The sequence below is a fragment of the Scleropages formosus genome, chromosome 21 (genome assembly GCF_900964775.1).
Source record: "Scleropages formosus chromosome 21, fSclFor1.1, whole genome shotgun sequence".
NCBI classification, from domain to species: domain Eukaryota; kingdom Metazoa; phylum Chordata; class Actinopteri; order Osteoglossiformes; family Osteoglossidae; genus Scleropages; species Scleropages formosus.
This window is the reverse complement of record NC_041826.1, coordinates 10898784-10924504: the sequence shown is the minus strand read 5'-3', so window position 1 is coordinate 10924504 and position 25721 is coordinate 10898784. Positions and strand designations below refer to the sequence as shown.

The 25721-nt window shown below is 49.1% G+C and overlaps 2 protein-coding genes across 14 annotated transcripts in view; both read right to left on the bottom strand.

Annotated features, from left to right (window-relative positions):
* mink1 (misshapen-like kinase 1) overlaps positions 1–4675 on the bottom strand; it is a 29334-nt gene extending 24659 nt beyond the window's left edge. For all 10 annotated transcript variants that reach the window (XM_029247300.1, XM_029247302.1, XM_029247306.1 and 7 more), the window contains exon 1: positions 3619–4675. In XM_029247300.1, coding sequence (XP_029103133.1) covers positions 3619–3675 — 57 coding nt within the window. In that variant the 5' untranslated portion in view covers positions 3676–4675. The remainder of the gene's footprint in view (positions 1–3618) is intronic.
* A 270-nt stretch (positions 4676–4945) lies between these two features.
* On the bottom strand, positions 4946–24408 carry pld2 (phospholipase D2). 4 transcript variants are annotated; one of them, XM_018729068.2, is made up of 24 exons: positions 23983–24400; positions 19052–19193; positions 18229–18356; positions 17123–17265; positions 16689–16782; positions 16491–16556; positions 16314–16372; positions 15137–15382; positions 14406–14549; positions 13735–13818; positions 13420–13498; positions 13162–13272; positions 12876–13067; positions 12045–12216; positions 11667–11785; positions 11431–11544; positions 10976–11080; positions 10372–10460; positions 9588–9701; positions 9307–9356; positions 8799–8933; positions 7683–7836; positions 7258–7375; positions 4946–7170 (listed from the first exon to the last, which is right to left on the bottom strand). In XM_018729068.2, exons 2-24 carry the CDS (start codon positions 19173–19175, stop codon positions 6946–6948), a joined length of 2865 nt encoding a protein of 954 aa, XP_018584584.2. In that variant the 5' UTR covers positions 19176–19193; positions 23983–24400; the 3' UTR covers positions 4946–6945. The 4 variants fall into 4 exon arrangements, 3 of the variants coding, with proteins under 3 accessions (XP_018584584.2, XP_018584585.2, XP_029103198.1); XM_018729069.2 differs by lacking the exon at positions 23983–24400 and adding an exon at positions 19388–19504; XM_029247365.1 differs by lacking the exons at positions 4946–7170; positions 7258–7375 and adding an exon at positions 9112–9181 and having other exon boundaries at positions 7699–7836; positions 8799–8928; positions 23983–24405.
* Between the last annotated feature and the right edge of the window lie 1313 nt (positions 24409–25721).

Sequence of the window (25721 nt, the reverse complement as noted above, 5' to 3'; positions counted from 1 at the left end):
ATAACAGATGTGTACTGACTAGTTCCATATGTTGCTTTAGAGGAAATGCGTGTAGTGGAAACACGGACGTAGCGGAGGTGCAAAAGTAACTGAACCCCAAGTTGCGCTGGTTAAACCAAGCAGGTAAGTAGAATCAGGTGTAAATCATCATTTTATACATCAAACATATTAAATAGAATAATAATGACCATCCCTGAAAGGGTCACGCACTTTCAAGTAACACCGTATAAAGTGTGCAGCTATACTGCATTGGACCGTTTCATAAAAGCATTATAAACTGCAGTTAATTTCCAGCTGCAGGGAGACAAACTCCTTTTTCCCCATAAAAACCCAGTTTCCCTCAAACACAAACAGCTGCACTAATGTGATCATCTCTAATAAGAAGGACTGTATGTTCCCTCCGTCTTCCAAAAAAGTCACACCATCTTTTTTCCATCCAAAGCTAGGTATTGAAATGCTTTCCTTCAAAGCTTTTTTTTCTGGGCAAGTCAAGGGTGTTGTAGCAGCAGGTGGGATTCGAACCCGAGTCTTTAGAGTACAGGTAGTCCCCAATTTACGATGGTTTGACTTGCGATTTTTTTCAACTTTACGATGTTGAGCTGGCGACAGACATTCAGTAGAAACCATACATTGAATTTTGAATTTTTTCCCCGGGGCAAGTGATATGCGGAGCGATACTCTCTGGTGATCCCGGGCAGCGACAGCGATCCGCATCTCCCAGTCTGTCATGCAGAGGTGTATATTAGGTGTGTTAATTGCATTTTCGACTTATGATGTTTTCGACTTACAATGAGCTCCGCGGGACGCAACCCCATCGTAAGTCGGGGACCACCTGTACAAGTACGGCAGCTCTAACCACTGCCCCACCTGCTGCCCATAGTGTGCTCCTGAATGTGAACTGAACACAGTTTACTGAGGTCAGATTATGGTCCGGGAGCTGCAGCCTTCATGGCACAGTATTGTTTTGGGGGGTGTAGGGTAACGAAATATTTCAGATATTAACATTAGTTGCTTCTAACAACTCAGACAAGGACTGTCCCAAGCCCGGCTGCAAAAGGCTAGCAACCCCACCCCATAAAAATTTTATCGCTACAGAAACCAACACTGCAAAAACTCCATTTTATGACCCGATGTCCTGGAGAGAGGCAAAGCAGGCAACCCGGGACAGAGACTGATGGAGACATGCAGTGAAGGCCCTGTGCTCCGACTGGAGCGAAGTGGATTAAAGAGAAAGAGGAGAACGTTTTTAACGGAGCTGTAACAAAAATTACTCAACGGTTTCAACACAGAAAATTACGAAAAAATGAGACCACAAATTACCACAAGAGTGTTTCCACGTCACACACAAAACACAGGCATTCCACAATATTTTCACATTGCCCCATACTTTTCATTATCTGTCTAAGGGAAGAAAGTGACAATTCGAAGGCCGTTCTTTGATGTGTCACCCCACGATGGCCAACATTTCAAGCCATTGACAGTGAAGCACGAACCATCAATGTCCCATCATTAATTAACATTCATATTAGGGGATCAGTGCTTTTTCTTAAAAGGGCCCCCGGTGCGACAATGTCATCTGCATTGATACCCAGAGGAATGATTAATCACAGCTGCCGCTCTCGTTACGGTAATTTCGGCACTCGGAGCCGAGCTGGGTCTTTGCCGGACAGGACCTCCCTTGGACTTGACCCTCAACACCTGTGTTTTCCTGGCAGTGTGGGGGCATGGTGAGCAACATTAACCACATAACTGCGTCACCAAACTGGGCCCCTCCGTTCTGGGGGAGAGCAGATGGAAGAACGTGGTACAAACAGCGGTCACTCTGGATGTCAAAGCGGCTGTGGTGCCCATAACGTGACGGGTCAGCAGGCAGCTCCAGCTGGTCCTCTTATGGCAAAAAAGGAAACATGAGATAAACAAGGGTACCGAGCACACAGCACGCACTCCTGTAGCATTACTGCTACTGAAGGGGGGCTAAACACACTGCGGTTTTACTTAGGTTTATACGAGGACACTGCAACCTCTCATTGCAAGGGCAAAGAAAAGTGGGGACAGCAGGTGGCGTAGTGGTTAGAGTCGTCATCTTTTATCGTGAAGGTTCCTGAGAGAAATCAAGGTACTGACCCTGAATTGATAAAGAAAAAAATTCCCCTGCTCTATAAAAGGGTAAATCACTGTAAAGTTGATTATCCAACACTGTAAGCTACTTTGGACAATGATGCCAGATTAATAAAGATTAACAACGTAACAGGGTAAATGTATTCAGTGTTGGTCACCCAGAAAGGTGGCCTACCCAACAGCACACTTCAATTTATAGCTCAATTTACATTAACAAAGTAAAAACTAAAAAAAAAAAAATTCCCAAAGTGATTCTCAGATTTGAAACCCATTTGTACAGAAAGACCCCAGTACTTCCTCCGCTGGATGTCTCTCATTAATACACACTAATGTAGCTAAGATCTCCAAATAAGTAGCAATAACTGTAAAAATGTCAAAGTGGCCTTTATACTGTTGTTACTTTTTAAGCTTTCACCTCCTGGTCTACACTGAACAATTTTACAACAGAAAGGAATTTTTTCCACTTGTGTTCACTCTGTTTTCACTGCATTTGACAGGAGTGATGAATGTCAGAGTGGACATTGCTGGAGAGAACATCATCATCGTCATTATTCATTTTCAGCGCTCGGTACCCAGTAAAATAGCAGGTCAAGCACTGACATGTACTGACAACATGTATGTTCGACCCCCCCCAAGGCCACTGTGTCCCTGAGGACACCAGTGGCTGTGAGGGGACAGGAGGGGGGCCACAGGGTCATGTGGCTGCACTCTGGGGTGTGTCCTGCTCCTCACCTGTCACCCAGAACCTAGACCAGTGTCACGTATCACTTCCGTCACGTGAGCTCCCTCTCTCTCCCTCTCTCTCTCACTCACTCACTCACTGACACACTCACACACACACACACACAGACGTGAGTGGGCAAAGGTGCTCGCTTGCGTGCCCGATGCACATCTACGCAGCCTGCGTACTCGCGCACGCATCGCACCGCGCGGGCACGCGCGCAGGCCCTGCACTTCTCCGTCTCGAGCGCTGCGCAGCGTTCGGACGCGGAATCAAGAGGGCAAAACTGGGCAAAGAACTTGGAGAAGTGTTGTTTTTTTTTTTTTCGTGGAAAATCACAACGGAATGAACACAGGGCGGGGAGGCGGCTAGCGAGAGCGAGCTAACACACCTGTGTGCGCGCGCACTGAAAACACACATTTTTTTCCAGCTGCTCGGGCGGGTTTAATAGAAGTCAGTGTTGTTTACGCTTTACTTTACCACCTGCCGTAGAAACCAAACAACAAACCAAAGTGACACATGATGGAGCGGAACTACTAGGGCACGCAGCGCTACAAGAGAAACACAGTAACACAGTCACGCAAGCTGTCAGTCAGTGTCAACAAACACCTCCTCGCGCACCATTTTAACCAGTTTATTCGTTCAAACGCCCAGGTACGTATGTGTGTGCTGAGAGAGTGAGAGTCCAAGACCGCAGCCACAAAAATGAATAAACACACGACACAATAACTACTGCTGCGTGTGACAAAAGTGAGTTGGGGCACGTGAGCGACACTCACCCGCAGCGCCGCGAGGTCGATGTCGTCCAGGCTCCGTGTCGGCGCGTTCTCAGACATCCTGCCCGAGCTCGAGGAGGAACGCGCACTGTAGTGTAAACAGGATTATAAACACACACACGGGAGCGCGCGCGCGCAAACTGAGAGCGCGCCCCTGCTGCTGCTGTGCGTTTAATCTCTTTTAGTCTCTTCAGATCGGACCTGAACCCGCGGGGTTCCGATTAGGCGGTTAATCAACGGCAGTTCGGACGTGGACGCGCGCCACAGCCGTTCTCGGACCCGCAGCGATCAGCACGCGCAGCAGCGCACCGCGAGCCGGCCCTCGTCAGTCGCAGACAGACTGTACCCGTCCGAGGGGCGGCGCATTCCAGCCGCATTCCTGAGCTCCAAAGCCCGCGGACCTACCGCCCAGCGGCGCGCATAATCCCGCAGAGCGGCGCGCGTCACACGGTGGGCAGAGAGCCGTGCGTGAGGGTGCGGGACCGCATCCGCATTCTTTTACCACAGGATCTGATCAAATAGAGCGAGCGCGGGGACTCGGACCGGCGCTCGACCCACGCACGTAAATTATTCACACAAAAAAAAACACACAAAGTGCGGAGCGGGCGGGTCCCCGGTGTCCGAAGTTGCGTTCCGAGCCCCGGGGCAGGGCTACAGCTCGAGCGCTGCGTAGCCCCGAACCCTCTCCACCGCCGGCCTGCAAACTTTAATTCCTACCGCTTGAGAGCGCCACCTATTGTTGGCGCGCAGAAGCTGCGCCGGGCTCGCTCGGGGGGGACCCTGCAGCCCTGGCGAAACAGGCACAAAAACCTTCCGGCTTCTCCTTATTATTGTAAGTGCGCCACGAGCCAGCGCTTCGATCGATCGCCTGGCTGGCTAGGAAGGAGGGCAATAATTCCGTTTGTCGTAACGTTTCCACCTTCCGCGAGTGCGCGCTGCCGTCACCTGGGTAACGAACTGGGGCGCGTTTTCTTGCGGGTTACATTGTATCACTGCGTGACGTCCTCGTCCGCGGGCGCGCGCTCAACTTTTCACGTATCTTCTGTCGTTCGCTCCCGTCTTCCTGAACGGAGAGGCTACGGCTCTTCGAGTGGGACAAAATAGCGGCTAAGTGGCGTCGCTTAACTGAAGGGACACGAGGGACAAAGTGCCAAGCAGTACCGGTCACCTGATAGCACAGGGAAGGTAAAAGTACCTGCTACGTGACCTTCTGTTAACTGCTAGTACAGACTGAGGGTAAAGTGCCTGATACCTGGTGGATCAAGGGGAAAAGCTGCCCTAAATTAGTTATTTTATGTCTTTATGTGAAAAAATAACACAGTTCAGCATCTGCAAGAGAAAGTTAATTTTAATAGCTGCTTAGTGTTACACACTGTATGCAAGATGTGTATGTATCCATTCTTAACTGTGTGTGAAGACAAACGGATCTCTCTGTATTACAAAGTTGTCTATCGAATAAAATACATAATGAACTTAAGAACAATATGGAAAACAATTAGAGCAAGAAAACAGGCAAAAAGAAGTATTGTCAGATCACAGGTGAGTTCACTATGACACAAATAATGTGTAAATGGTGCAGGTAAGGATGACATACATGTAACTAAAGGTAAAAGATGAAACATTTTCATTTGTGGTAACATCACTGTTGAGAAGCCTTACAACAGTAAATAATTACATCGATGACTAATGTATTTTAATATAAAAAGTCAGATGACCTTTTACAAAGCTAAAAGTGGTTATCTCTAGATTAAATGCAGCTGGACTGTATAGATGGACTTGTTTTACAGCACCAGCCCAGAGTTACAGTCCACTGTCCAAGAACACCACCCCCCCCCCCACCCCATAACCCAGCTAACCGACAGAATTTGCATATTCCTCAAGACATTTTACACGTCTGAATTTCCAGCTGGTAGTGCAGTGGTCAAGGAGCTCAAAACGATGCTGTTTCAGTCCCATGATGTGTGACCTGCAGACCCTAGACCAGGCTGTTTTATCTGATTGCTCCAGGTATCAAACTGTAGCTATGGGAAGACATGGCCATTTATCCAAATCACTTTAAATGAAGGTGCCAGGATATCCACTAACTTGACAACTGATACAACCCATCAGCAACACCAACACATTACAGTCAGACCCCCCTCCGAATATGTTACGTAACATTAGTAGGAAAAATAACTTATCTTAATGTGCCCATACAGTTTGGCCCATACATTTATTTTTTGCTCACACCCTTATCCTGTTCCCATCTCTCCGAACATTATGGAGAATTCTGGGCCATCGATAAAGAGTGTTACATAACAATAATTCACTTGGTTGCCAAGGTAACAGCAGCAAAAGACATGATGATTACTGTACAGCAGATTCCCCTTCATCACTCTTGCCCTTTTTCCTCCTCTCCTGACCCCCTCCAGTGCTTCTTCCCTCTGTTCCTTGGTAGTCCTGCCCCCTCAGCCATTTCCACATAGCATCTACACCACCCCATCCTCGCTGTGTCCCTCTCTCTGAATATGCTGGTCTTCCTCCCTTCTCGCTCGCTATCTCCGACCTGGTCTCCCATCGTCGATGCAGCCTGCTCTTTATATCCGTCACCATAACAACCAGGAATGTTCTGACAGCTCGGCTGGCACTGTGCACCCAGCCAGGGGAAGCGGGAGCGAGCAGCCGCCCACACCGCTGCAGTGCTAATGCTACGTTGTGTTCCATTCTCTTCTCAAGTGCTTGACTCATGATCCCCTGCCCCCTTTCCTCCGTTTCCCTCCGAGCTCCCTATGGGACCATACATCGGGACGAGTGCCTCGAATCCAGACGAGCAGCGTCTGCCATTTCAGCATGGCATTCAGCATGGTCAGTTGAGCAGGTGAGCAGTGCGAGACAAGGACGAGTGCTCAACGCTGCGACATGCTTGCTGTTTGAGGCTCAAAGATGCGGAAAAATGTGTAGAAAGAGCGGCCCAAGACCATGGAGCCAAACGGTGAAATGTGCCATGTTTCGGGAGCTGGCTCGGGCAGCGGTCGCAGGTAGGGAATAGCTGGGGTCGCCTCAGGTCAGCAGCACCAGCTGTAAACAAGCGGCCACTCGTGCCTTTGGTGTACACGTCAATGCTGTGTGTGGAGGCAACGAACATAGGACACAACTGTCTGTTGAAAATCATTCTCTGTGTTTACAGAAATCACCACGTGATGAGCCAAGGTGCGAAGAAGTACCAGTTAATCCCCCGTCTCCGTTCAGATCATCTAATCATGTAAATGACGAGCTTGCAATGCACCTCCTCTTGCTTGCCACCACCGCTGTTGTGGCGACGGGCGGCAGGGTGCGCTCAGACCCTTCCTTTTATGTCCACACCTCCATGGGAACCATGCGTTCCTTGCTGCTGAGTGGAGGGAGCAGGTTCTCCTCGGATAGGAAGTTGAGGGGGAAGTGCACCAGGAGTCCTCTCACGGCCCCCAGCTCCTCCTTGGCTCGCTCGGGTTCCGTCTCACACAGGCGGTCCCCAGGGTTCAGCTCCCGCAGGGCACGCAGGCTGCGTATAGAGTTCGAGGGAAGGCAGTGGAACACCTAGGGAGAACGGCTGGCATTCAACAGGAGAAAGTGCAATGGGGAAGTAGAATGGAAGTGGTTTTGGGATGACTCCTTCTCGCTTACCGTCTCGTAAATCCTGGCGTTGGAGGCGGCAGTCTTGTTCCACACCTCCTGGAAGAACTCCTCACTGACCGGATCCTGGATATCTGCGCTGCATTCTGAGTCGACACCCAGGAGCACTCTGGGTCGGGAGGAATAGACGCAACACTTTAGGCCTGTGGCAAAGACGGATAGCGTACAAACCTGGTGTACTGGGGTGGGCCCAGATAACTGCGGTACACATCTGTCAGCATGTGGCCTGGTGTTTCTTAAGCTTTGCTCTAACAAACACCTAAAGTGAACATGGTGGAAACCTCTCCATACACCAGACTGGTTTACAATGGGAGCTCTATCTAATGCTGTGTGTGTGTGTGTGTGTGTGTGTGTGTGTGTGTGTGTGTGTGTGTGAGAGAGAGAGAGAGAGGATAATCTATGCGGGGACCCCAGACCTGAAGCACTCTTTACGCAACGCCAGGGTTAGGGGCCCTGCCTGGTACTCGGCCCCCCCCATGCAGGAGAGCACCGTTTCCTCATCCTCCACTAGCACTGCCAGCTCACTGTCCCGGCTCCCCAGCATGCTGCGGTCGTTGATATTTGCTGAACCTGGGGAGTGAGGGGGGTTCAACATGAGGAATCACACAGGGTGGGGGGGGCGTTGGATCAGAGGGACAGGAAGCGGCAGCAGTGGGTGGTGGTGGCACAAAGCAATGGCGCACAGGAAAAGAGGTGTGAGATGTGGCACAGTGGGGCAGGAAGGCAGGCCTGCAGGGCAGCAGGATGGAGTGGGACAACAATAGGATCCAAACCCCACCCTTTCATAGTTTTCTTTAACCGTTTCCTCAAAGGCCAGTGTGGGAAGCAGAAGTTTGGCACAGAATTGCATTTAAATGGCAGGAATTAATAACCAACCCATCAGCTGGGTCACTTTTTCAAAAAAACTGGAACTTCTGCCTGGAAGCATTGACGAAAGTGGAATAAAAGTCTGCAGAGCAGTGAAACATCGAGGTGCTGTCCCAGGACACTTTTTTTTTTTTTTAAACTGTACTCGCTCAGGCGCCACACATTCCACAGCAGATCATAATCAGGGCGAGCAGGGGTCATGCAGAAAACCTCATATGCCTGCAGCTCGTCTCCTCTCCTGGAATTCAAAGCATTTAAATCCTGGAGCTAAACTGTGTGCCCCCCGGCACCTTTCATCATCCGTGAAACGTTATTACAACATTATTGTTACCATGGTCATACAATGAGTGTACTATGCAGACCAGTGGCTCTGCTTGAAAAGGCATGTGTATGTGTGCCAGTCTTGTGATGGACTGGTGTCTTGTCTGGGGTATACCTGCCCCATCCCCATGGACCACTGCAGCTTTGCATTGGACAAAAAGTTATTAATAATGAATAATTAATAACGCATAAATGAATGAATGGATTCATGCTGCGCACTGGTAGTCCATTGTGGCTGCCAGCATCGCTAACGATGAGTGAATCATAGCAAGTGATCATTAGAGCTGCGACAGACGCACATTAATCGCACAGGCGGTTGCCGTAGGAACCGTGATGCCGCTCACCGATGATGTAGCGCCGGTCATCGGCGATGAGCATCTTGCTGTGGACGTAGATGAGCTCAGTGACAAGCGACTGGCCAAGCTGGGAGTGTGTGCGCAGACCACACAGTGAGATGTACTGGGTCCACTGTTCCTGCACTGGGAGATGGGAGAACAGGGCGGAAGTTAGCGGAAGCATTTATCAGAGCCCTACTGTAAACACACACACACACACACACACACACACACACACACACACACACACACACACACACACACACAAAGAAATACAGGAAAATGTTGAAAAGGGTGTGGTCAGAAAGCACACGTGACTCACGATGATGGAGACAGAAAGGCATCTGGGGTTAGAAGGAGGCACTCAGCTGGAAATGCAGGAGGAGATTGACCTGAGGTCGAAGGGGAGTGAAGAACGAGGGGTGAGAGGAAAAGGAGACACACACATGCACTGGTTTGAAGTTGGAGAGGACAGAAGCTGAGGTTTAAAGGGAGGATGAGCATTGTGGGAACTTACTCTGCTCCTTCAGCCTGGTCAGGATGGAGAACTCGCCACGACACATGGTTCTGAATCACACACACACACACACACACACACACACACACACAGAGACTATAATCAGCAAACAGCTCCCAAAACAGTGCAACAGCTGTCAGGTTTGTTTGTGTGTCTCAGTGTTTTTGTCTCAATACTGCATACAAGAATGTGTGTCTGGGAGCCTCAACTGCAGGAATTCACTGTGTGTTTGTCTGTGTGAGAAAGAGAGACAAACTGACATGCATCAGCATGACTCAGACCTGTAAGTGAAGTGCAGGATGGCCTGAATGGCATTGCCACCTCCAGCACTGATGTCACCCTCAAACCCTGGCAACAAGGGCACCACCACATATACCCGGAACTTCTGTTGCTCACTGAGAGAGAGAGAGAGAGAGAGAAAACGCCTCAGCAGGGCTAGTGATACAACGGAGAAAATAATTAAAGAGAATCTGTTTGAATATTATGATTATGACTGTAGATATTTGCAAACCTGGCAACAAAAACACCAGGTATCAACATCGAGTACGACGGGTTTAAAAAGTAGATCTGTGATGAGAACGGAGTCAGTTCAATTCCCACAAGGAGCCTCCAGTTGGACATCTGAACCAAATGAAATTCCCAACCGTACAACTCGGTAAAATTAATAGAGCATCTGCTGAGCACAGAATGTTCTGTCACTCTGAGCTGCACATGGATTCTAGAGCTCAGACCATACGCTTGCAGGCACTCAGATGATTGTTCGAACCCCGCCTCACCTACCTACCACAGGTCAACATTTACTTTTTTTGATAAATTACCAAGCATTGCAGCTCTTACTTCATAAATACTATATTTAACTCAGTGATTTTGAAGAAAGGCATAGATATAAATGGCACATATGATTAAATACTGAGTGAACCAACTGGGCAGGTGAGAATGAGAACCAGACATACACCAATAGCTCTGTGCATGAAGGGTTTCAGTTCCATAGCACGGAAAGAGTAAACTCAGAGCTGCACGGACACGCAAATACACCAAGACGCACGAACGTGGAGGGGGCCACACCTGTGAGCGCGCAGGATCCGCTTCACAATGGCGTCTCCAATCTCATTGTGCACCGTTTTCCCATCTGCACAGCTGATGAAGAACTGATTCTGCAGACAATGGAGAGAAGGTTGTGAGTTGAAATCCCAGGTGCTGGCTTGAACTGCCCAGGTGACACACAGTACACACTTTAATTTACCCTGACAGCCATTACCGTACTAATTACATTACCATCCAGTTTATGCACAAGCTTATTACAGAAGGGTCAGTAATTAGTGTTGTAGTTAAGTACACTGGCTAGTAACCTGAAGGTTTTGGGTTCAAACCCACCACTACCGTGGTACCCCTGATCAAGGTACCTACCCTGAATTTTCCAGCTGTATATATGAGCCAAATACTGTGTCACTTTGCATAAACATGCCCTATGTCCAAGAAAGTAATAATAATAGGAAGAATTAACAAAAAAAAAAAAAACGATACACTTTACAACCAAAACAAAGTGCAGTGACAATTCAGCAAAACAGTTAAAAGCTGAGATCATGCGAGTATCTGAAAATGATTCCGTTACAATATGCTGAATGCTGCACTTGAGGGAGCCACTGTGCACACGTGCAGAGAGCTTCACCTCAATGTAGATGTAGTGCTGGCTGTTCTCGATGATGTGCACGTAGGCCTTATGGATGGAGCTCTCACAGGTACCGGTCGACCAGCGGTCCACGGAGCGCAGAACCTGGAGGCCACACAGAGAGAGAGCAATGGGCTTGGCAACCACAAGGCTGCTGGATCAAGTCATAGGACACTCTGCTGCTGTACCCTGTGGTGAGATGGAACCCAGAGGTGTAGAGTGATAAATTAAGATGACGGTGAAATAAACGTGTGCTCTCTTGCTGGGAGCGTGAGCTGTGGACATGGGCACCCAAAGTCACGGTGCCTGGGACACGTGTTTGATCGCTGCTGTCTGTGGAGAGTTTGCACAAGTTTCCTCCAGGTGCCCTGGTTTCCTCCCACAGTCCAAAGACACTTAATGACTAAATTGCCCATAGTCTGGGAGCGTGTGCATGTGTGTGACTGAATATATACCTGTACTGACGCTCTGCTGGTCCCTGGCACGGTGAACGGTAGCGAGTCGGCGGTGCTGTGCGATTTGGGCAGCAGACACGGGTAGAAGTTGTCCTTGTATTTGCTCTTGAAGATCTGCCAAAATCCAGCACACGTGATGTGTGAGTGTGTGTGAAGAGGGGGCAGAATCCACTTACGTCAGCATCTTCCCAGCGGTCGGAACCTCACGGCCCCCAACCCTTTCCAGAGACACAAACCTTGGTGAAGTTCCAGCGCTGGATGAAGTGACGAGCCACATCGCGGGCCGCCTTCCCATGGAGCACTGCGGCAAGGTCACGCCAGGGCATGCGGGGCACCTGGGAGCGATTGATGTTGTCTAAGGGGTGTGGAGGGGGCCAAGGGGGTGGAGAAAAAAGAAAGAATGATTTCCATAAAAATGATGACAATTCTGTTCACTGTGATTGGATGCGAACAAGGTTTCAGTTCTTAGAATGAGTGTAAATTGGTTCTGGAAAAGGTGTCATTCTGGTGACCATGTGATCATGTTCATTGTGTGGGAACACCTAGTCCAAGAAAAACTCATTAGTTTCATGGTGCCTAAGACGGGTCTGCTGGCCCAGGGTACCGAAGAGCACCTTCGAACGGGCGGTCCAGCTGCACCCAGTCCTTGTTGATGAAGTTGCTATAGTCTTTTCCCAGCCACAGCTGAGCGTTTCCAGAAAGGTCTTCCTTCTCCGCCGCCCGAGCATCTGCAGGTTGCGGCCGGCTGTCCGACTCTCCAGAACCGAGGTTGACTGCGTCACCGACCTGCGAGGTACCGGGAGGAGCTTTCAGGGTTCCCCACATGTTCTTCGCACCCGGCACACTTATCTTTACCCTCACTCATCCTCCCGCTCCACATAATGTCTACATTTCGTGACCGTCAGAATACAGAAGTAAAGTCTCTTTGGGATGGCACATTGCCAGTGCTGTGCAGTGACAGGAGGAAAAGAGAGTAACAGCATAGTAAAAATGTACTAATGTGCACAAAGCACTAGTTTATTAATTTAGATGTTACCAAAAAGCTAAACCTACCAACTCAGTATTGGCTCTAGTACTGAATATTATTAGCATTAATCAGTCCCATCATAGTTTAGCTGAAATGTTCTGAATTATTAAGTACGTAATATCTTGAACAACGTTCACGTGAAATTCATTTTTAGAGAGGATATTTATGAACATTTCTGCTGAGCTCCACTGTTATAGGTATTCATGTCAGCACAAATTTGGTTTAAATTAAGCTAATAAATTGAGTTCTCTCATTCAACAGCATCTGGCTCATGTGAGTCATGAATCGCCAGCAAAATCACGACAAAATAATGAAGAGCTGAGCTGGAACAAAGGCAGCCATTTACAGCGCTCCCCCGGCATCAGGCTCAGGAAGCGGAGCGCTGAAGAGTCACACCAGGCCTGGACACGCCTCTCACCTCTGGTGCTTCAACGTGATTGGGTGCCCCTGGAGCCGGCAGGTCGGTCAGCCTATAGGAGCTATCGTCCCACCTCCCAAAGGCCAGGTCAATCCCGCCCACAAATGCCACAGACTGGTCAATGGCCACCATCTTTTCGTGGTGCGCCCAGAGGAAGACGATGGAAGAGACGTGGTCTGGATGTCGCATCACCTAGGGGGGAGGAAAAGAAGCATGGAAAATATGGCCAAAATATTCCCCTACACGCTATAAATGAAGGCAGAGCAGTGCATTGTGGGTCCTTCACCTTGATGTTGGGGTGCATGTTCATCAGCACTCTCTTGCTATAGTCGCTGTTGATGCCGAGCGCCAGCTCCACCTCCTTGTAGAGCAGCACACATACCTTCACACCCTGCTCCTGCAGGGGGCAACAGAAAGGCAGAGCAAGAACAACATCTTGATCATGTTAAGAGGAGGAGCGCGGATGGAAGAAAGTAAAGAATACAAATGATGAAAGCCAGGAGAGATGGAGACGGGGAGAGGAACCGGGTCCAACGGGCCTTACCGCCTTGCGGTTCAGTATGTGGTCAAGCCGCCAGTAGTTACTCGTGGCCGGTCTCTTGAGGTGCACCTCTGGGCTGAGCCTGGACAGCGGTCAGTGTGTAAAGATGGACAGGTGAGAGTCAATATCAATACACACAGATGGGGAGGTGCTGCAGGAAAGACGTGCTTCTAAGTGTGCGTGAACACAGCTGACCAGAGAAGACAGTGTGACACATGAGCATCCAGCGCTCAGTGCCTGTGGTCCCGAGAGGAACCACACGGGTCTCCTATAAAACTGAGACATTCAGAGCAGTGACCGCAGAGGGCTGGCACTCACCACCAGTCCGTGATGAAGATTTCCTCTTTGGCCTGGTCCAAAGCCCACGCAACGTCTGCAAAGTAATCGCTGCCGTTCACATACCTGACAGCCAAGACATGTGTGGAAGAGTAATTTTTATTGTGTCAATTCAGGGTAAGTACCTTCATCAAGCAATGGGAGATGGGATTCAAACCCAAGTCTGTGGATGGGTCGCTCCATCGTAGGGCCTCAAAACACTACATTATCTCCTCCCACAGTCATATAATTAAATATCATATGGATACCATTATTCTTCTGTCATTTTTCCTTCAAGAAGGACCCTCCTACTTCACTGCATCTTTCCTTTCTCCACTTCATCTGTCACCCAGCTTCATTCCATAGCTCTGTCTGCTTCTGTCTACTGTTATTTATTGTTATTGTTCATTAGCATTACTCATTGTCATTGTTTTGTTTTGTTTTGTGCAGTATTTCTATTGTTTTTGTTCATAGTCTATGGAAAAGCATTCAAGAAGAATCGCATGATACTTGTACACAGTACTGGTACTTATGACAATAAACTTGAAACGTCTTCACAGAACCCCACCCACCTCTTCATATGGCCCCGCCCACCTCATCACAGAACCCCGCCCATTGTTTCATCCCCCACACTGACCCCAGCCCCCTTTGCCCAACCCCTGGTGTCACCTCACCACTTAGTGAGGGTATTCTCACGGGGCGGTGCGAAGCCCTGGAAGCGGTGCACCTTGAAGAAGTCACACGGCTTGGCCAGCCTCTGGATTTCATGGCTCCACCACTGAGCCTGGCGGTAGCTACTGCACTTGATGATCAGAGTCCTGTGGACGGTACGCGCACACACACCCACACACACACACACGGTTTGCAGTTCGTCGGCATATCAGCAAAGCCCTGAGTTAGTGTGTGAGCATACAAACGCAATCATATGATACTTTTTGTCCACTTACTCTGGAATCAGCTTCGCGTAATAAGAAACTCTATGTCTTAAAAATAATCATTGCATATATACAGCATGGGGGTGTGGTGGCGCAGCGGGTTTGGCCGGGTCCTGCTCTCTGGCAGGTCTGGGGTTCGAGTCCCGCTTAGGGTGCCTTGCGACGGACTGGCATCCCATCCTGGGTGTGTCCCCTCCCTCTCCAGCCTTGTGCCCTGTGTTACCAGGTTAGGCTCCGGTTTGCCGCAACCCCACTTGGGACAAGCGGTTTCAGTCAGTCAGTCAGTCAGTCAGTGTGTGTGTGTGTGTGTGTGTGTGTGTGTGTGTGTGTATAGCAAGTATATGAACATGAGATTACAAAAAAATTAAAATTCCAGAATTTAGTGCCCTGACTGGAATTGTAACAAGTTGTGTTTCATTGAAAATAAGTCACACGGGCTGACAGCAGGTGCTCAGGTGAGCGCAACGTACCTGGTGAAGTTCTGGATGCACACGCCATGCTTGGTGTCTGTATAGCATCTACCCACCAGGACTTTGAACTCGGGGTCAAAGAGCAGCACGAAGGAGATGACCTCCGCTTCATGGTTCATGTACAGCAGGAAGGAGTCCTTGACCACCAGCCAGCGGCGTGACCAGCGGAAGCAGAACTGGTGGTGGCCAAAGCAGTTCAGGCCCTGGATGCGGTGACCCCCTGACCTCTTAAGGATGAAGCCCTCCCTAGTAATGTTGTCAAAGACACAAACACACACAAAGACCACAGTGTCTGCAGCCACAAACACTTTTACCACTACACACACACACATATTTACATTCAAATGAAAGAAAACACAAATAAATCAATGTAGCTTTGATAACCTCCATGCCACGGTCCAGGATAATAATGGCCCCTCACACACTGCAAGACTACGAGCGGTTTCACGAACACCTGGATGAAGTCAAATGCCTTCCACGGCCTGGTTTAGTTTTTACTTGAGGAGCTATGGATCTTGCATGGTTTAGATCCATCACCAGATCATTGATCATCTAAGCATCACTGAACCGTTACTGGAAATTCTGGAGAACAGAGTGAAAAATAGACTTTCAGCTCCCGGAGGCTTTTCTTTGTGAAGAATGATGCAATATCCCACCATATACCCTTCGTGACTATGACCTGTATGACTGCATTCCAAGAAGGACCGGAGCTGTTCTGAAGGCAAAAGCTGACCCTACTGCTGACTAGGTAATACAGACTAGTATATTGTTAGGTGTTGTTGTTCTTTTGTCCACCCCCATATCAATTCATCACAGAGCCCCGCCCACTTCATCTCAGATCTCCACCCATTGCCCCCCTCCCCCACACTGACACTACCCCTTTTGCCCAACCCTTGGTGTTTCTTCACCATTTAGTAAGTGTGTTCGAGTGTCACTTCTTACAATAATACACAGGGAAAGATGTTCAAACCCTTGGAGCTACCGGAGGGATGCGGTCCAGCAACATGGTGGTGTCAGACACACAAGCTGTGAGTCCACAGTCCTGTGTTTGACTGCGTCTAAAGCGCTTTGCTGATGACGAGCTCTTGCTTACCGAGCATACATCTAATTACGACTATAAAACAGAATTACGGACACAAAACATATCACTGCACCACGGTGAAACTCGGCAACTTACAATCCTTTAGGGCCCAAGTCTCCGACGAAGGACAGAGGACTGACCTCCAGGAACTCGAGCTGGAAAGACAGGACTGTTTAGAGGGAGGGGAACCACCTGTCCACAGAAGTGTGAGGAACTTAGCGGTGGGACGGACGAGCGCATCCCGGTGTTGCCCACATGGAGCCGCCTTCTCACCATGCGATGGTAGTTCCTGCAGAAGCAGTTCTCCAACAGGTTATTCAGGTACTCCTCCAGGTATTTCTGCAGAGAGGGGGCAACATTAGAACGTGGTTCTAGCGGACCTGCAGTGTGCATGTGTGTGAGACGGGTATAAAGAGCTGCTCAGGTACTGAGTGTATGTGAGAGTGTGCGCTGGAGGGCCAGAGGGAGTACCGGCTTGCTGGATGCCCTGCGGACCCTGTCCGCATCGTGCAGAGATGGCATCTCCTCCGTCATAGCTTCCAGCTGCTGTCTCTGGGTGGAAAACCTGAGAGGAGGAGGAAAAGACGAGGACAAGAGGATAAGGGAAGGGGGGACGAAGGACAGGGACGAGCACTGTGGAGAAGGTGCAAACTCAGTTTCCTTTTGGATTAATACATCCTATCCATCACTCCTCCACTAAAAGGACATGGGACGGGAAATGAAAGGAGAGAGACAGGGAATGCGTGACCAGGGGCACATAGTACAGGGAAGAGGGTCTGAGGACATGGGACAGGAGACAAGCGACAGGGAGTCAGGGAAACAGAACACAGGACAGGGCACATGGGCAGTTACTGTGACTGGGAGCACTTGGGGCGGTTGGGGAAGACGGGGCAGTGGCGACTCACCTCCCCAGGGGCAGCAGGTGGATCATTATCTTGTGCTTGAATAGGTCACGGTGCAGCTCCTGGAAGTGTTTGTACTTCCTCTTCACCGTCCAGGTAAACTCACCGTGCATGAGGCGCACCGTGTACAGCGTGCACACGCGTACCTGGCAGGACGGGAGAGGGGATACACAGGCACAGGTACACTTACGCACATACACCTGCAAACATATCCTTCCATCAGTCAATGACCACTAGTCCAGTGCAGGGTCACTGTGGTCCAGAGACACGGTCCCACAAACATAGGGAGTTAGACAGGGTACGCTCTGGACGGGATGTCGGTCCCACACACGCACGCACGCACGCACGCAATTAAGAGTAACCAGCTAGCCTGGAACACAGGAATTTGGACTGTGGGTGGAAACCAGAGCACCTGGAGGATCCCCATGTGAACATGGAGTGGACATGCAAATTCCACACATACTGAACAGAATTCAAACCCACGTCCGAACGCGTAGCCCAGGGGACGGTTGCAAAGTCAGTGGACAGAGTGTGTTTAGTAAGTGCTCCTCAGCTCCACCACTCAAGGTCATACCCTTGGGTCGTGCCCCTACGTCTGGCACCTACTGTCAGCTCTCCTCCTACAAGACCAGCAACCATCTGTGCTCTGCTATTCCTCTTCCTCTCTGTGTTTCCATCCTGATCCACAAGCCCTTCCTGCACTCTGGTTCACGTGGGTGGAGCCTATAGACATCAATCTATCCCAAGGTGCACTGTCATTACCGGGTATTAGGGGTCATTCCACATCCCTCCCTCTTATTTTCTCTCTTCCTCTCCACTTCCGCCATGTTCACAGGAGACCCGTTCAGTAAACAGTGCCCAGCCATAAACTTGTGTAATAAATAATAATAATAATAATAATAATAATAATAATAATAATAATTTAACCTGGGTCCTTATCGGTCCTGCAGATATAATCCCTGTCATTATTTACTCTTTGAGGCACCTCAACCAGTTCTTGCTTGGTTGTGGCAACTGAGAAGCAATTTCTGGGCGTCACCCAACCTGGCAGCTTGCCTCACTCACACACACACACGCCCGCACGCACGCACGTACACACACAGACTGACCTTGGAGCGTGTGGTGTATCGCTCTGTGTTGTCCACCCTGCAGGTCACCGGCTTCCCCTTGAGCAGCGGGGCCACCCCAGCCTCTTTCAGCGCACGCAGCCGGTGGACCACCATGAAGGGGTGCTCATCTGTGGGGGGGCACAATCAGCTGTCATCAGGACCTCAGCACTCCACAGTTATTTATTCATTCATCTGACACTCTTCTCCAAAGCAACTTACAGTGTTAAAAACTACTTGCACTCATTTACTCATTCATACAGCACGGTAAACTTTAATTGCAGTAATTTAGTGCAAGTGCCTTGATCGAGGGAACTACAGCAGCAGTTGGGATTTGAACCCTTCTCAGTGGTTTTATGCACTTCGGCAGACTTGGTGAAGGGAGGAGGCAGTGACGAAAGTGGTGCGGCTGGCATGGTGGTTAGCAGGACCTCTATTCCAACCCACACCGCCTTGCTGCGGAGCCCTTCATCAAGGTACGGACCCTGAACTGACAGTAAAAATGACTGTACGGTAAAAACGGGGGGGGAATCAGTGTAAGAGAGAAGAGAGTCAGATAAATGAGTAAATACAAGGTAAAAGTTCACTGTGTTGATGATGAAGCACACATCACGCTCTCCTGTCCCACAGTCACCTGCTGCAGAAATGCAGAACTAGAGGACAAACAAGCGGAAACAATATTGTACCAGCTGCACCAGGTTGGCGTGGAATCATTGAATAATCCATGCATCAGTATAACAGCGTGTCGTGACTCATATTAATGAGCAGACCACTATAACCGTACACACTATGGTGGGCCGCCCACAGAACGCCCGGGGATCCTCACCCTCGTTCTGCGTGAGAGCGTCCAGCTCGTCCGGCAACAGGGGACAGTCATCCCGTGAGTAGAGCCTCCTCATGAGCCCCTGGGCTCGCGATGCCTCCACCACCGGCTCGTCCGCTTCCGCCATGGCCCGGTGCTCGCGACCCTGATGATGCGCGCACACACACACACACACACACACACACACACACACACACACACACACACACACACACACAAAAAGGTGAGTTAGGGCGTTAGATCCAAACACACAGTCAGACTTTGCTCCTCTGTGTTGCTCAACTTCCCCAACATGCGACCATTCACTATTCAATCCCTTCGTTCAAGCCCGAGTCTCACTCCGTCCTCCTTCCGGTCTTTAAGTGATGGGTGTGGAGCGAAGGAGCTGAAATGACAGTGTTGATGTTTACAGAGCGCCGCGTTCGCCTCCGTCAGAGGTGTGTTCCATTCCAAGCGCCGCCGTCCCAGTTAAAGTCACCGCGGACACGAAGTGGTGTTTCTGGAAAGAGCTGTTGAGCTGTGAACCGTGCAGATGTCGCATTGCCATTGTGTAGCTGCCCCCACACACACACACACACACACACACACACACACACACACACACACACACACACACACCATTCATACACCAGTATAAATAATACATACACATGGGTGAAGCCGCATGCAATCAAATCCCTATACAAAAGACGCACACACGCGTATGCGCGCACAAAATACATTCCATACGCACGAAACCCCTGTTGTTGTGCTGCCTGTGTGTGAGGCTCACACAGCAGGACGAGTGTGTTGACGCAGGGCAGATAAACTCACTTTTCGCGAGTGTGTGCGTGCGTGCTCATGTGCAGCTGCGTGTGTTTTTGTTTGTGTTTCTTATCTGACTGCTCCAGAATGTTGTCTTTTGGTATTTGATTTCTTACACTCAGTACGCTATCAGTGATTTTATCAAAACGGATCCGTTAGGTTCTCAGCATTTCATTTGTTTTTGCTTGGTTTTAAGTGGATTTTTTGTTTTTAAAAGGAGAGAAAAAAAAAAAACAACTTTAAAAAAATAACACTGTAAACTCAGATACTTCACGAAAAAGGGAGGGAGGAGGACAGGGCATCCAGAAAACCTAAAAATAATAAATATAGCTATGCAGAAAATATAAAATAGTAAATGTATAGACATACAGATAAAATATGTATATACAGATAATGCATAAAGAGAAAGGAGCCAAAATAACAAGGGCAGAAGCTCGACGTGGCCTTTCTCTCCAGCATCTGAACGCAGGATTTGTTCCAAAATGCAGACGGGGTCCAGGGTCACACAGGGCACCGGGGGACCCCCTAGGAGTTCAGTTCTGATCACATTAATCTCAATCAATCAATACAGCACCGACAGAACGGACAACGCGAGACATGTGTGTGACGGGAGGAGCGTCACACTGAAGTGTACGGCCTCATCTCACAGCACCTCGCGAGTAGTAAAGCGGACCGGCGAGTTCTTCAGCTCCAGAGAGGCAGGCGGCTGTCGGGAAGCTGTCGAACCCAAAGCCGACTGGTCCAAGCAGAGCGGCAAGCGGGAACCGAAATGTCTGCCATTATGCGAAAGCTCGGCACATGGGACGTGACATGAGCGCAGCCTGGAGAGCGAGAGAAAAGTCTGGCGCGGAATAAATTATGCTAATTAAGCGGAGTCGACCGAACAAGAGCAAGAAGCCGCAGATGCCTCAGGCCGGAAGGTGACCGTCTCCACAGCGGACAGGAGACCCCCCTCAGCTGCACGGCTCAAGGCCGGGCGGCAAGCGACGGCGAGCTGCCGCAGACGGGGCGTGTGCCTGCGCACGTTTGCGTGTTTGTGTGTGTGTGGAGGGGCGGCAGGCTCCGATTGGCCGCACTCACCGGTGCCACGGCAACCAGGTTTCAGGTGAAACCCTCGCTACCAAAGCTGCCTCCGGTCAGATCAAGTCTTTGTACACAGAGTTCCCGGTAACAAACACTGGTGAATTACTGTGACAGAGACACCGTCCTGTTCTTCCTCATTGCAGCTGCCCTTCCAGGGCACAGCTCCTCAACTTACACACACACACACACACACACAAACGGGTCCAGAAACGTGTTCCGAACTCCAACTACTGGTAACCGTAAAGTCACTTTTAAAAATAACATTTTAATTTTAGTAAAAGCTACAGAATACACAGGATAGGTACTCTATTACGTATGTCCACCAGCCCTTTGATCGTGGTAAAACATCAAATAACGTTATAATAAATAAATGAAAATCATCAATTCATCCATTATATTTAACCACTAAAAGCATCCAATGTGGGGTTACAGCGGCCCAGAAGGTTAGAGCATGAGGCAGGGTAAACCCTCAACTGGATTACTGTGACGTGTTTTTATTATTTTGTTTTTTTTTTTTTTTGTTTTAATGTAGAACTAAATTAAAACTAAAAATGATTCAAATAAATAATAAAAAAGTACATCACCTTCACACGCTCCTATTCAGTTTGAGTTGCTCACAGATTCATTATACAACCATGTGCGGCTTTAGGCATCTTTGATCACCAACGCTGACGATCACCAAACAGAAGCTGTAAATACTGTGGAAGTGAGTTGAATTAAAGTGGTCTGAAATGTGTGCTGGGCAGCCGGTTGTGTAGCGATTAAAGCTGGTGCCTTTGGACCCAATGGTCACAGGTTCAATTCCTATCTCTGGCTGTAGTACCCATGAACAAGGTACTCACCTTAAGTTGCTCTAGTAAAGTTACCCAGTTATATAATTGTAAGTACAGCATCAACCATCAAAAAGGCCAATCAACATCTCCACTTCCTCAGGCATCTGAAGAAAGCCAGGATGTCCACTACAGTCCTCACCACTTTCTACAGGTGTGCCTTGGAGTCCGTCCTCACAGGATGTATTACATCCTGGGATGGCAGCTGCTCCATACAGGACAAGAAAGCCCTACAGAGGGTGGTCAAAACGGCTCAGGGAATCATCAGCACACAGCTACCGGCAGCCCAGGACACCTACGCCACACGCTGCCATAGGAAGACGATGCGCATCACAAAAGATCGTAGTCACCCTGCACGGGCACTTTTCTCTTCTCTGCCATCTGCAAAGCGGCTCAGGTCTATTCGAACCCGCACCGCTAGGTACAGGAACAGCTTTTACCCCACTGCTGTAAGGGTATACAACACTAACCAATGTGCCACCTTTAGTAACTAGAGTTGGACTGCTCCTCCCAAGCACATTGGTAAATTACACTGCCACTTCACGGATTCTCATTCTCTCGTTCTGAGTTCTCTGGCTGTCAACTGGCATTATTGCCATCACTGTTACCATTATTTATTGCTATTGCTGTTGCTGTTGCACTACTCACTGTCATTGTCATTGTCTTGTTTGTGCAGTATTCCTATTGTCTCTGTCTTTGTCCATAGTCTGTGGAGAAGCATTCAGGAAGAATTTCATGATACTTGTACGTGGTACTTGTATCTATGACAATAAACTAAACTAAACCTTAACACTGTAAGCGGGTTTGGAAAAAAAGCACCAGCTAAATGTATTGGGGCATATTTTGCAGCCAACTAGGGGCTCCGGGTTTTTGAAGTGCAGGTCATTTCAGCTACTCAACAGAAATTTTCTAAAATAAAAGAGGTAAGAAAATAAAACTGCAAAAAAAAAAAATGAATTGGAAAATGTTTGTATCTTCAAAATCCTGTACCTGGAACATTCATAAGAGGAGGTGCCAGTGTACAATGACCACAAAGAAGAAATTATATCTTCAGTGATAGGCCATGACCTATTTGAACTGACAGGCTGGGATGAATTACTGCTTAATTCCGATCTGAGGTTTGAACGCCGCAGCACCGTCAGCGTAAGTGCGATGACACAAGCTGTACTACAACAGGCAGCAAGGTGGCGTAGCGGTTAAGGGTTTACTCTGCTTTTTAACGGCTCCTTCAGCCACGCACTCAGACTGACTGACTACGGTATTTATACATAATACATAACTTTAAATGAAACAGTCTTCTCCGCAGCCATAATAATAACTGCAGTCATTTCACTGCGATCTGAACTGGGACATTTTCGCCCTGCAGCTTGCGATAATATCTCAATTCTCACAGCTGATGTGGAAGGAAATCCACTGGACTGTGAAGAAGAGCCCCTAACCCTTAACCTTCCACAAAGTACCTAACACCGGCGTAGAGGTGTGCAGCAGGTGAAGTACCTGGATTCGAATCCCACCTCCTATTGATCAAAGTACTAATCATAAAATGATGTAATAAAAATGAAAATCACTGAAAATCACTCACTGTAAAAAGCGGCCAGTTAATAATAACAGCAGTAACGATCCATGAAAAAGGGGGGAGGGGGTGTTTTAACATCACGGCTCCTTATTAAACAGGGTCAGAAGTGTCCCTTCAAAAAGCAACGTGATGTGTTACTTTCACGTCACCCACGCACCCACCCAGTCTGTATGTGTTTCTGTCTCCTCCACGAAACGAACCGATCTCAGATCTGTGGAACTTTTTTTAAGAACCGAACCACCGCGGTCCGTCCAGAAGAGCAGAGACACGGGAACGAGGACTCGCTGTGTCCAAGACACCCGCAGTCCGAGGACAGCCGCCCGGAACAAAGTGAAGAACAATGAGTAAAGGAGAGTGAAGGGAGGAGTAAAAGTGCGGTAAAGGCAGGGTAAAACCTGAGTAAGAGGAGCGTTACTGGCGCCATACCACGAAGAAAAACGGCGAAATTAAAGCTAGAGATTTCGATTTAAAGAGAATGTCAATGTTTAAAACGGAGACATTCGATTAGAAAGAGGGGGTGGGGGGGCAGTGCGGGAGACACCTCCCTCCGCTCCGCTGGGACGAGTGGAGATCACACCTCCCCCGGGCTTGAGATCCTCCACATTCCCATCCGTCCCTCCAGCAGCACAGGGGAAACTCACGGAAAACGAAAAGCCGCTCAGATTCTCGTCTCGATCGATGCTCTCCGTCTCCTCCCGGTCCCTCCGACTTCTGCCATTGAGCACTTGGGTCGAATCCCTTTTCCCGTTTAAACCTCCTCCACCCAAAGTTGCCGATGAGCTGCGCGGGGCGCCGAGTGCAGCGTTACCGTAAAGCTGCGACTAGCTGCTCCGCTGAAAGAGAAACACGGTCCGGCCCTGACTTTCCCCGGACAAAAATATTAATTAGCAGAGATCGCTTTTGCTATTTTTCGTTCAGCGCTGGCGGCGAAAGGTGCCCGAGACAGAGCACGAGGCGACGAGCATCCAGCCTCGCACGCGGCCGCCGCAAAGCGAAACTATGTGACAAAGCAGCCCGTCAGTGTTCGTCACAGCCGCGTGACCGGCCGCCTCGAGGCCGCCACTCAGAGGCGCGAGGCCTCGGTTCGCCACGTCCGACAGCATCTCACATGGAAGGGCGACCTTCCAAAAAAAAACTTAAAGAAGTCACAGCTGAGGATGCAAAATTGGTCCAACGAACTTCTTGAATTAAAGTATTTTAGTTTGTTGATGCAGAAAGTGTTAAGTATTATTAAAAACAACAATAATAATAATAATAATAATAATAATAATAATAAAAGCTATTAAACGCTTTTGCAGTAGCAGGTTGTCACAATGGTGCTATTATTGATTTCATTTCGTTGTTTGTTTGTCTGGTGCCTACCGGGGCTGAGTTGTCCAGCGAAAACAGTGCTCACGAGGTTGCATGATGACAGTCTGGGGTGAAACAGTGAAATACACACTCGCACTGTTTCCAACAGTAGTTACCATTAGAATGGTATGGCAGAGTAAACACTGAGCAAAAGGGTTCAGCACACAGTGAGCTGCTGTGTCCCGCTCACGTGACAAGGAGCCGACGTTTCTTCCGCGGAGGTTCGTCCCACAGTCCGTCCCCATCGGGAAGGGGACGGTGTGTGGTCATCACGGTCCCAGAGTAGTTAAAGGGTCAAGGAGCTCCATGACTCCACTGGCCATGAGTGGCTCATCTGGAATTTCCTCACCACCTGGACCTGTTCACACAGGTTTGGAGCAGCATTTGGGATTAGCAACTAGTACGCTCCTGTCAGAACGTAACATACATCATCCGTGCCTGACTGTACCCAGCTGGAGGCGGTTGGGGTATTTTGGAAGCTTATTGCCCTGGTGCCGATAAATTTTCAGGGAGGCTGGCGGCGCACAAACTGACAGAAACTGAGAAGCACGAAACTGCAGAAGCAACACTTGTGCCACATCTCACTGGCACTTCTGTAAAATTGTTGCTTTACCTTTGCCTGCTGTGTTTGGTAGGAAAGACCCCAAAACACAGAAACTTACCACTGCCATCGCTGCAGGTTGTTGCTTTTCTTGAGCGGGCTGTTTCGAGTCATATCATTACATTCGAACCAAATGAAGAACCCCTGGGCCATAAACTTTACCTATCTTCATCTGTGCGCCTGTAAGTACTCACGGAAGCTCCCGCTGCTACCGGTCCAATGCAGATGTTGAGACCATATATTAAATACACCCAGAGACAGGGGGTGGGGGGAGGGTGCAAATGGACGTCATTATGATGACATTATGATGAGATTGTCATTCTTACCCCACGTGTTCACTGAGTTGTCAAGCGCAAAAGCACAACACGATTTTGCTGAATAATAACTTGTGTGCAGTGATGCGGTCGGTGTATTCCCGGGGGCATTCTT